General features: G+C 33.4%; 1 protein-coding gene across 1 annotated transcript in view; it reads left to right on the top strand.

Annotated features, from left to right (window-relative positions):
- LOC123680904 (protein scarlet) overlaps positions 1–1,433 on the top strand; it is a 30,438-nt gene extending 29,005 nt beyond the window's left edge. Inside the window, exons 23-26 of the mRNA XM_045619027.1 lie at positions 655–790; positions 851–956; positions 1,064–1,164; positions 1,221–1,433. Coding sequence (XP_045474983.1) covers positions 655–790; positions 851–956; positions 1,064–1,164; positions 1,221–1,396 — 519 coding nt within the window. The 3' untranslated portion in view covers positions 1,397–1,433. The remainder of the gene's footprint in view (positions 1–654; positions 791–850; positions 957–1,063; positions 1,165–1,220) is intronic.
- The last annotated feature ends 11,824 nt before the right edge of the window (positions 1,434–13,257 follow it).

Raw genomic sequence — 13,257 nt, 5'->3', positions numbered from 1 at the left:
TGATTTGGGAGTTTGGATGGGATTTTGATGTAGCTGGCATTTTTTCTCGAGTTTTCTTCGCCACTTTAGAAGTTGGAACACCTGATGCAGAACAGAGCCTGTTTTCCTTCGAACTTTCATCAGTTTTTTCCTTTTTAGGTTCAGCACGTGGTTTTTTCACACTTTTGACCTTTTTTGCTATCTCGAAGACCTCCTCAACTTTGATTTCCTTCTTCTTGTTTGGTCCGTGAAGGATTTGTATTATATGTACGAGATCTTTATTGTTCCGATTGATTTGTGCACCTTCTTCTGTTTCTTCATCGCAATCCGAATATTTTTTGATAAATAAATTTTGGTCTATAGGAAAATTCATATTAGTAGTTGAATCATCTCGATGGAATGAGAAACTGTTGATCTTCATAGGATATTCGTTATCATCATAATTGTCATCGTCGTGGAAAGAGTAACTTTTACAATGGTCGATTCTATATCTACCATTCGTGGTGTCACCATCTATCTCTGGCAACATTTTCTACAGGGAATTTTAAATTTTTTTCGAAAATTACTCATCGAAAACGTCAATCAGACAATATTGAGACTTTATCACAGATGATTGATCGTCAGCTTAATGATCAAAGTCATTGTTTCATAGAATAATGTATCTATGATTTTTAGGTGCCCGGACTTCTCATTGAACCGATAATTTACGTTTTGATAGCTTATTGGTTGGCAGGACTACAATCCACATTGAATGCTTTCTTCTTCACTGTTTTGGCAGCTGTTTTAACCATGAATGTTTCCTGTGCTTGTGGTTTGTTTTATGTTTTATGATGAAAGTATCTTTATTCTGAAATTTTAATTTATGTTTCAGGGATTTTTTTCTCTAGTGCTTTCGATACGTCTGCTATGGCTATGCAGTATTTGATTCCCTTCGATTGCATCATGATGGTGACATGTGGGATATTCATCAATTTGAGGTAATGAACAAAAAAGAAAAAATGTTCTTGTGGTTGGCATAATGTTTCATATTTTTCTTCTACTTTTATATTCCACTGGAAAAAGGGATGATGTTTTTTTGTTTCAGTACTTTATCTGCCATAATTTCATGGACTAAATATTTATCCTGGATGATGTATTCCTATGAAGTAATCACCATTGTCCAATGGCAGAATGTTAAGAATATAAGTGAGCTGTTGTGTTTAATACTTGTATTTTCTTTTGAATAATTCTTTCATTTCTAGCTTGTAGTCCGACTTCTCAAGATCTCCCATGTTTGACTGATGGTGAAGAAGTTTTGGAAAAATTCAGTTTTTCCAAAGATAACCTTACAAAAAATTTATTTGCAATGGTCTTTTTATGTGTAGCGTTTTATGTTATTGGCTTCTTTTGTTTGTGGAGAAAAATGCAGAGAAAATGAAATGTAAATTTTTATTATCAAATATAAACGACATATTCTCCAATTGTATACTTTTTTAATAAAAGTGCTCCTGTAATCATTCTTATATTTTTATTATTATTCATTTTTAAGGTACAACTATTACCTATCTATTGCCTCACGATAAGACCCTGATAAAATATTTGTTATAAAAATTGGTATCATTATCAAATAAAATATTTCAGTTGTAAAAATATACAATCAGTTTACAAAACTTAAAAAAAATATATTTTCTGATGAACCAACAAAATAAAATGTTGAAATTTATAATGACACAAAAAAGTGCAAAGCTATCGTCATCTTTATACCATTTGCTCCATTGCATTTAAAATTTTGAAATCTATAAATCAGAAAATTTAATTTTTTCCACCTCATAATCATAGCTCAGTTTAACGTATAAGAAACAAAGAAACCATCCATTAATCTGATTAATTAATATGAACAACCGAAGAACTCATAGAAATATTCAGCAGCAATTCGAATAATGTTGAAACTTCACTGACATGCGTTTCATATTTTCCATTTAAGGTCTGTGTACTCTCAATACTATGTAATTCCATAGAATAATGAATTCATAATTATAATTTCAAAACTAATTGTAATAAAAAACAAATTTTTACACCAAAGGATTCTACTGAAAAAGTGCTGAGAGAATGTTTTTGCTTTATGTTTATAGCACCAGTGATAAAGAAGTTATGAGAACTTTTCATTTCAGGCCATTTTCCAATTTTCTCTTCAAGCTAGAAAATATTTCAATTTATGAGGCTTTGGGTTTCACCAAATTAATTCTCTCGAAAATCGAGACTGAAAATGTGCCATTCATTTTTTGTAGATCAAAAGGATTCCCAGATAACCTCACTGGGACAGCTCAGAGTGCACTAAATCTCGACTTTTCCATAAAAAAAATAATTTTTAATTGTGTAATTAATTTATATCGAAATAAAGACCTTCCTTTATTGTTATTATTATTTTGCCGATAACAATAAACAAAACCAGATGTGGAAGAAATTGCAAAAACCGCATCCTTGAGTTTACTATACGATAAAAGCCGAAATTTAATCAGAATTCATAGCGTGGTACAGACTATAGTGACAATCAAACATAGTGGCGACAATTCGTTCAAATTGAGCCTAAAAATGGCGAATGGGGACTTAGAACCATAGACCTTAAGAATACAATTGACTGAACTGAACTGAATTGTATATGGAACAATGTTAGTTAACTGAAGAATACTACAGTGACTAAATAAAATGGGCCTTACATTTTGAATGAATCCCAAAAATCAGGTAAATGATCGCCACTGTGGTTTATTAAGTCACTGTAGTACAGGCCAAGGGAGTAGATCTCTTTTTTTCTTGGGTGGGGAGTTTGCTGCTAATCGAAAAAAAAATTTTCGACGACAACGTTCACGTGGGGATGAAGTTTGAACCGAATTACTGGAAATAATTTTTTTTTATTACCAAATTGATCTTAAACTGGGTGTTCTGAATTGGAGTACGAAAGAAAATGAGCGATTCCTTGGATAACTTTTAAGAATGAAAAGTCCTATAAACATGAGCCCGAAACGATTTGTTTTTGAGATATAGGGAGTTTCTTGTAGTCCCACTTTTTTGTGTTGATTATTTTATTTATTTAATAATTTATTTTAATCTTGCTATAGAGTGGGTAAATAAATACCAAAACTTATAATTAATTTATTTATCACAGCTTTCTTGATTGATCTTTATATTAAGTAGTTTGGATTTCCTGAGCAGAGCAGTTTGATTTTTTTTTCTCAAATCGATAGCAGATACGACAAAATTACAAGAAACGAAGAAACCAAAAAGTGTAGTACTGAACAAAAAAAAAGTTCTGGAGGAAAGAAGCGGAAACCCTTCCAGAAAAATATCACCCTGTAGATTACCAGAGCCGTATATAGGTACAATTGCGCCTGTGGCAATATGTTAGACAGCGCCTCCCATTTTCGATGATTTTTTTTTCACCCATTATATTTTCTTATAATATTTTTTTATTCATAATTTGAGTCATATACTTTCGTTGAAGTTTTAAAATAATAACCAATATTATACAGGGTGTATATGATATAGTTGCGAAAAAATTCGGGGAGAAATTACTTGTCGAAAAATAGGGTGGGTTTTTCATATAAACTTTTTCTTTTGCGCCTCCATCTCCTTAGCTGTAGCCCCCTAAAGATGGCTCCCGAAAAGTAGTTTTCAATTTGTGAAAAGTTTATAACTGTTGTTTTTTTTTGTTTCATTCATTTTATATTTGTACCATTTCTCGATGAAATCATCGTTTTGACATCCGCCTATTGGATAAATTTGAGGTCGAAAATAATTCCAACCTCCACAACTCAGACGTATTATTTTTTGATGTTTTTTTTTCGAAAACTGTTAATAAAAGCAAAAAATTACAAGAGACCTCAGTTAAGAATAGATTAGTCTATCCAAAATTAATTTCTCATTGTAAAATATGAATAAAGAAAAACTTATCGCGAAACAAGTTTGGAGGGTGTCTTTTTCTACCCCTTGGAATCATAGAGAAACACCACCAACAATTTTTTCGAATGCCTTCTCGCTCGCATGAAATGTCAGCTCAACTTTATTTTTGTGAATTTTTTGGTTTTCAAGAGAAAAATGATGTCAAAACGATATTTTTTTGAGAACTGTTACAAATATAAAATGAATGTAACAAAAAACATTTATCAACTTTTCACAAATTAAAAACTACTTTTTCCACTAAGCGGGAGAGGAAAAGAAGCCGCCGCACTTCAAAAATAGATGGTACCGTTTGTCGAAGAAATACCGACAAGTTTGATAAAGCGCAAAAAACTCGTTAAAATAGGGGTAATAACACATGTCGAAGCTCAACCCTAATATTTATGATCTGAATGCGGCACCTTTGAACATACCGACGCTCAACAGATATATTTATGACTAGATTACGGCACGCTTGAACATAGCCACATTTATATTATTTCTTCCCTTAAACTAAGGTTTTGTTGATCTTGAGATCATTTTGGGCAAATTCTATGGAAGGCTAGCAATATTTTAAATGTTTCCAGATTTCTCGGCATCGCTCGTTGCGAGGCGTATATAGGTATAACATGAAAACCAAATTGTGATCTTTCGAATTATTTCGCCTGGAGCTCCAATATTTTTTTCTTTTGATATTTTTGGGCGCCCCTGTGGGCCTTGCGCCCGTGGCAAGTGCCACCTTTGCCACGCCCTAGATACGGTACTGTAGATTACCATTCAAAATTAGCATACCATATGATGAAAACATTAAATTGGAATATCTATGCCAATTCAAGTTAAATATCTTGTGGAGTGAAGGTGCTATAGGAAAAAAACTCGCACCTACATCTCAAAAACAAAGCGTTTGCAGACTCATGTTATAAAACTTTTTTCTCAAAATGATCCGAGAAATCTGTCACTTTCATTTGTAATTCCAATTTAGGAACACCCTGTAGATATAGTCAATTCAAAAATGACGTATTCACAAATAAATTGCAATTTGAATTAAATAAATTGTACAATACAGCTCAGACAATTTTTCGAAGCAAATTACTGAGTTCAATTCTTTGAACTATAATATTGAAATTTTGTGTCGAGATTCGAGAATGATACAAAAAACAGAAAACAATAGGTAAGTATATATCGATGACGAATGCAAAATCATAGATGGCAAATAAAGGCCGACAAAGCGGATAGATGAAGGAAAGTAATAAACTTCGGACTTTTATTGCTCGTAGTGCAATAAAAGTACACATCTTGAAAGCGATAATAAACTCATAAATCGTGAAGGGGTCCGATTTTTTACTGACGTGTCGGTTTGAAAGGAAAGTAAAATGATTATTGGTTCATTTTATGGAAAAATTTTCGTTCTTCGTCTTTGCGGAATTTCTGAAATTTTATATTTTGGAAATATTGGGGGGTAATTACCACCAGTATCCCCTGACTCAGTATTCTGAGGCATATTCATATTTTACAAGCATTAAAGAAAAGGGGTTCCAAAAAAGTTTATAGCCTAACAATTCTATTTTTAAATAATATTGATATTAGCGGATATCATAAACATATAATATTCATAAACCGACCAAAAAAGAGTTACTTACATATATGCCAAAAATTTTAAAATTTCCCAGAAAAATCATACGAGCGAAGCCGCAAATGATCTTACAAGGCCGTAGTTACCAAAAAAAGTTCTAGAAAAATATTGCAGAGTTTGCGATCAATAAAATAGTACAGGTTGTCCCAAATTCGATACTCACTGAAAGCACCTAGAGAACTTTAAGACTTAGAAAAAAAATCATCGAGGACCTCCGATCCCCTTTTTCGAAATAAGAAGATAAAAGAAACAAGATCATAGATAAATTGATTCGTTCTTATGTTACAGAGCGTTTCTGAAAAATGACCGTTTCAAATATTTCGCTATATCTTGGTTTCTGCTCGAGATATTCGAAAAATTCTAAAACGTTGTTTTCAGTAATTTTTATGGTTTATATGATACTCATAATAGATCATAGAAATAAAAAAAACCGTTTATGGGATAAACAAAAAAATGGTGTTTCTCAAATGAAATCCCCATATTTTTCAAAGCAGTTTTTTGGCCGCAGATTTGTCGAAAATCATCCCGTCATCGGTTTTTCAAAAAAGACATCTGTTCCAAAGATATTGAGTTTTTCGACTTCATTTTTTATGGGAAACCTTATACAATGAACATTCCTCATTTACCTTGAGTTTCAATTCATTTTGTGTCCATTGTATAATTGTAATCAAGTCATATATCAGTTGTCACTATCAATTAGAAATGAATGAGCCTTTTAGGCATATAGAGGAGAGTTGGTGGTTCTTAAATGGGACACACTATATATTTCTTGATTACAATTAAACAATGGACACAATCAATCAAGTCTCGAAATAAATAAGAAATATTTATAGATAGGCTGTCCCAAAATAAAATTTAAGTCGAAAAACTCAATATCTTTGTAACAGATGACATTTTTGAAGAACCGATAACGAAAAGCATTTCGAAATATCTGTGGCTAAAAAACAGCGTTGGAAATATAGGTTGCCCCATTTAAGAAACACCATTTTCTTCTTTATCTCTGAAACGGTTATCATTTTCATGATCCGTTATGAGTATCATAGACCTAAACCATAAAAATCACTGAAACCAAGATATAGCGAAATATTTGAAATAGTCATTTTTCATAAACGACCTGTATCTCGAGTACGAATCAGGATATCTAGGACCTGCTCTCTGATATCTTATTATTTAAAAAAAAAGAGATAAGGGGTCCCTGGTGATTTTTTCTCTGAGTCCTATAGTTCTCGAGATGCTTTCAGTGAGCAGTGGAAATTTAGACGAGGGAAATATTCAACTCAAAATTCAAGACATACAAATCAAAGAAATTAATACATTGAAAACTGTCGTCTGTCATAAAAAACAAACCAGAGGACTCTTCAAGCACCACATTCATTAACAAGTACGACTATTAATGTTTTGCAGTTTTAACAATCGGAGAAATTGAACCAATCTGAATGAAGCCTTAACAAAAGTTGTATCACGGATCGATTCATGATTTTAAAACCCTACAGTTGACTGACCCTTCATGATTACAAATCCCTGCCTATAGCTGTGGAAACACTGGAAACCCCGAAAATACAGCCGAGCTTCAATTATTCAATACCCACTTGTTCCCAACGCTTTCCTCTCTTATTCACCTACCTTAATCATGAGATAACCTGAAGAGTGCGGCCAAAAAGCTAGATAAGAATTCGCGCAAAAACAATGCAATATTTACCTACAATTGTCCGGTTGGCTTCCACCGTTCCGACTTTATCTAAATAACGATTAGCTCCGAAATAAGATAACCTTGCCTGAATTCCCGAACACCGCGGGTCGTCCCTCGCTGTGCGTGCGCCATCTGTGCATGCGCGCCATCAGATCGAACTGTCATGGACTCCGTTTTGACAGCGCTCGGTGTTTTGCTTTCAAAAATCTCGGAAAAACAACGATTTCAATGAAATTATCGACAACGAAAAGTGACAAAATCGGCGCGTAAGTGACGTTCCTTCAACTTTCCGAATTCTTTCTGTCATAACAACCCACCAGAGTTATGTAGGGAGGAAAACAATACGGCTTCACACTTGGAAACTCCGACTGACTCAGTGGTAAGTTTATTTCTGAGAGTTTCCCGGAAAAATGAATTAATTCGGCTGGTTGAGCGGTGGAAATTCAAGTTTTGAACTAGTCTGTCCTAGGATAGGTCGTTATCGTAGTATGTAACCTCAAAATTGTGTTTGAACGACGTAACATAGTAACATATATTTACTATGAATTGTTGCGAGGTACAAAAAACTACCCGCTGGTTTTTAATAATAATTTTCGAGAAAACAATGAATTTCCACCTCAATTATCCTTGGTAATGATCATATCCACCTATTTCCTTGCATGTCATTGTTTTCCCACCGGGATATAAGTTTTTTTAGCAACAGAATGTAAGCGAAAATGCCAAGGTTTTCACGAATGAATTTATGGCAAAAAGTTGGGGGTATTTGGGTCGTCAGGGGGTCTGGTTGGGTATCTAGGAGCGGAGTCAGTTATGAAGGTATTTTGGAGGGGAAATCCCGCCCAATATTCCTCGGAATCGGCCGGGCTAGGGATCAACTACCCCATTTGGGAAGACCTACATTTTTAGATGAACGCAGAGTCGGCTCGGTAGTTATTCTTCGAGATTTCATTGTTCTGACTCTCACTTGGAATGTAAATGGTATTTGTCATTCGATTTTTATGCAGAATTAAGGAATAAAGAGTGGGAAATGGGAAGTATAAAACTACCTCCCCATTATTCAGGTTATTTCTATGGAGATTTGTTCCCTGTTTGTTTAGGGAAAGATTGTTTTATCATAAGAACACATAAAGTGTGTTATAACTTTTTGTATCTTTTAAGTGGTTTTTGGAATATTGTTTACAGAAATAACAGATTGTTTAGCGCGAAATCGTAAAACAAAAACAAATTGTATCAAAGAAATAATTCAACAAAGAGAAAAGATTAATAGTCTTTCATTTCTACAGTGATTTTCTTATACTTTCATCAGATGATCCCTTAAGAAATGTTTCTTTGTAATTGGTATTCTCACGCATATTTTCTTGATCTTTTAAATACAAATTAGTGGCAAAATGAAAATGGTGGATGCGCCTCATGCATTTTAAAACCGTAGTTTGGTGGATGGTTTATTTATTTTGAATTTGAAATTATATAATGAGTACTAGTTTTGAAGAGGATATGAATTGGTTTTTTCTCAAAATGTTCTCTTTGTTCTATTCGAGGATGATATTGAATCGAATAATCTGAATACAGTTTGTTGTTGCTGATTTATTATACTGCTGATTATTTATAACCTCATGGTATAGCTTCCATGGCTATTGAAATCGTCGAATCTGATCATTGAATCCTAATTTCCAGATTTGTTGGAAAAACTTGATGATTATATTGAAAAGCACCAGCCAGCAGCCTAATGGAAAAAATGTCACCGGTTAATTTTTAGTTTTTTTAGGAATATGACCCCCTGAACAAGAAGGTCTATGGGGTCCAATTCGACGAAATATTTGCTGTCGTTTTTAAAGAAACGCCCTGTAACTCGATAATGAATCAAGATATCTAATATCTACTTTCTGATATCTAATTATATATTTCAAAAAAGAGATCGGGGGTCTCTGAAGATTTTTTGCTCTGAATTTTATAGTTCTCGAGATGACCTCAGTGAGCATCGAATTTGAGACACCCTGTGAATGACTTTCATTGTACAATCAATAAATAACAATAAGTAAACACCAACGTCTATGTTACCGTTTCTCTGTATGAAAATTTCATTCTATAACTTTTTGACAACTTTTGTAATAGAGGAAAGTCACCAAATATGGAATACCATTTTGTTTTTGGGATATAAAAAAAACTTCATATAAATTAAATCAGTTTAATATTTTTACTAATCAGTCATACATTTATATGTTGTAATTAACAGCCTTTAATCAAATATATTAGTTATCAAATTAAAATCTAACACAAAAAACAAAATCACAAATGAGTAACCAAATATGGAATAGGTATCCATATATGGAATATAAGCATAAATCAACTTAACAATAACAAAAATGGACATTAATATCTTTGAGATGAATCAAATGAATAATATAATATATATAATAATATATTGTGATAAATGAAAGAAGTTACATAATAACTTGCAAAAGTCACAGATCCAAGTATCAAACTCTAGACCAGCACAATCATAATGTGCCCAGAGCCCACACATCAAGCATTTAATCCAGTTTTCTCCACTTTTATCCATGGAAAAAAGTCTTGAACAGAACATTCATTCTGCATCAGCAGAGTCGGGAGGTAATTGTTCCATCAACTCATCACTACCATCATCAAACTGAATAACGTCTAGTTCCTCAGAGCCTTCTTCTTCACTATTTTTCTCCGTTTGTTTGTTTCTCTTCGCAGTTTTCTTCTTATTCTTTGTCTTGACTAGTTTACTTTCTTTTTCTTGTCTCTTCATATTTTTATTTTCTGAATCTTTTTTGTAGGGAGAAGATGTTATGACTGCTGCCTAATTATGGAATATTCCATAATTAGACACCGACGACTGTCCATATTTGGATTTTTATACTAGTTCAAACTCTTCTAAATATTTTTTAAAGTCACAATATTTTATTGACAAAAGATTACAAAATGGTGAAATAAACATAATACCGATATACTAAATAGTATAACACTTATGTAAACAAACATAACAGCTGGTAATACTCGTTTATCACTTACCTTTAAAATTTTCTGCACGACAACAAAACAAAACACGCCTGCCACACGTGAAGCATTCGCGCAATTGACTCGATGGTGTGGGTGCGATAGTTAATAGACCGAATGAAACAGAAGATGGTCGAGTGTTGCGTTTCATACTTATAGTTTCAGAGAAATAAAGGTATTCCATATTAGGATACTATTCCATATTTGGTGACTTTCCTCTAATAGGTGCCCCTCTTTAATCTCAAAAAACTGGTCATAGTAAAGCCAATACTTTTTAACATTATAATAGTGCACTCGAATTAAGAGTTATGATGAAAAAATTGGAAAATTCCACGGACGACTTTTCAATTATAGGTGAATTATTAACTAAACGAATTTCATTTTGAATAATGTTTGACTCGCCCCTTATCTAACAATAATTTTTATTAGAAGTCTGTTTGAAAAAATGACCTTATGGGCCAGCAATATTTGTCGCGCAACAATTTTTCATTCAAGATGTTTTCCTACGAGCAATGCCACTTCTAAGAAATGCCATTTTCCAACTTCGACACCCTGCATCTAGAAAACATGACATTGGATTGAGTTGGACCCATGGACTTTCTTGTTCAGGAGGTATTATTCTACAACATACCAATAATTCATAAATATAATCCGGTGATAATTTTTCCTTGTGGTGCTGCCTGTTTTTTTTTGGTTTCGAATGTTTTGTTCCAGTTGTCGGCTTGTTATTGAAGTGATTTAACTGAGAAATTCAGGGATTGAGAATTCCATCGTCTAGCTGACCTTTCGATGCTTACTTCTCGCCGAGGTTTTATTAGATATAAAACCAGAAACTCTTTTGCTGTAAGAATGCGATTCAGTTTTTGGCGGAATCTTCCATATCCGGAGTCTGAATCCATCGGGCTAGATGTAATTTTAGCGGGGAAAATTACAAGTTCACGATTCAGCGTTTGGCGATGCAAGAATTCGTTCTCGCCGAGAAAATTCAACGTCGTAACAGCGCGATAAAATTCAAATTTCCCGATATCCACGCTAACCCCAAACGATAATGTTCGTTTTTAATATTATTCAATCGATTCTACATTTCGATGATGCAAGGCCAATGGAGCGGTTCTGCTCTGAATTGTTCTATATAGGGTGGGATGTTTTGAAGCGATATCCGCCGACACCGCTATTTTAGCAACAGGAAAAAACGCAAGGACAACAAATGGATGGAAAACAAAATGAAAATTAATGAAAGGAAGAGCCAAATAATAATATTCCATTATAAAAAAGGAAAACCTTCCACTGAGAATTTGGATGAATGACCAAGAAATTTAATGGCAAAATAACGTCAAAAAGTTAGGGTTTATAATAAATAGCGATCTGAACTTCAACGAACAAGTTGATGAAGTTCGGCGAAAAGCTAAAAGAAATGAAGTCGGTAGAAAGAGAATAATAGTAAGAACAACAATGATGTACGTCATTCAATAGGTGTCGGGCCTGGCGCACATATACAGGACGATTCACCAGGATGGCCTGTTAGACGTTTATGGAAAACTAATCATAATTTTGAGCTGAAAATTTGCATATTGGGGTTTGAAACAATCTTTCCCCTTAAAATATTTTCCGATCTCTACAACTTCCGGTTATACCGGAAAGAGACTACTACTTTCTTATTTCGAATGGGGCACCCAGTATATTATTGCATCATTAGATCGCATTTTTGACAACAATTTCGGCAATATGCCATACCTTAGGTAAAAACTCATCATGAGTTAATGGGATTCTTATGAAAAAAATTGGGACGAGGGGGAATATATGAATATATCTAAAAAAAAAGGTTTTTTTCGAAAAAACCTATTTGACTTTCGATTCTGCAAGTACGTAGTATTATTAACCTGTTCGCGGTTTGGACGAAAAATGTACAGGGTGCTTATCAGAAGATCATGAACTTGGCCAACTCAAATTCATCAAAAGATTTTCAAATTAGAGCCTATATTTTTATATTTTAGTCGATTTTTCGTGAAAAAATAGTGGGGGTTACTCATGCAATCGCCATACCTGAATGAAGGGTTATCGAGGAAGAATTTTAAATGAGGAAAAACCGTAATTTCTAACTGTGAGGAGTAGTCTGTGACTTCCGGACAGAAACACAGAAAGACTCTAAAATTCGACATTTCAAGAATTGTAATGAATTATTCGTAATTGAAAATTGCATTGGTTTATAAATTTCTGAACAATCCCTACAAAAAATTAGTTAGAATTCATAAAATGTAAAATTTAGTTATCCAAACATCGAATTTTAGTTTCTTTCTGAGTCACAGACTACTCCACACAGAGTTAGGAATAGCGTTATAAACAGCCTGTACATTTTTTATCCAAATTGAAAACGGTCTTATCATACTACGTACTTGCTGTATCAGAAATGATAAAGGTTTTTGGCATTTTTGGCAGCAATATAAAAAATGTGAGTCCCCGTCGCCACCATTTCTTGCATAAGAATCTCATCAACTCATGAACCATTGAGTTTTTACCCAAAGTATGGCATATTGTTGAAATCTAATGATGCAATAAAATACTGGGGGTACCATTCGAAATAAGGAAGTAGTAGTCTGGTTCCGGTATAACCAGTTGTAGAGATCTGAAAATATTTTAGGGAGAAAGATCATTGTCTCCAACCCCAACATGCAAATTTTCAGCACAAAACAATGATTAGTTTTCCATAAACGTCTAATAGGCCAGCGCGGTGAATAACCCTGTATATTACGTTCAATATTTGTGTATTGAATTTTGCAGTGTCATCCAAAATAATTGTAATTTCACTATTGATAATTGTCGTTGATGCATGGAGTTATGAAGTTCATTTAATAATTTTTGGTCTCTTTATAATTTCTGAGAAAAATTACGTCTGTGAAATCGTCCCTCAACCTAATGCACTGACATTTTTATTGATTTTGCATTATTATTCTATAATTCTATATTACTGTTTATTTTTGTTATAAACAATTTCCTAAACCCCAAGGAGAGTGCAATGACACAA

The sequence above is a fragment of the Harmonia axyridis genome, chromosome 5 (assembly GCF_914767665.1).
Source record: "Harmonia axyridis chromosome 5, icHarAxyr1.1, whole genome shotgun sequence".
Classification (NCBI taxonomy): Eukaryota; Metazoa; Arthropoda; class Insecta; order Coleoptera; family Coccinellidae; genus Harmonia; species Harmonia axyridis.
This window is presented reverse-complemented; position numbering and strand designations above follow the sequence as displayed.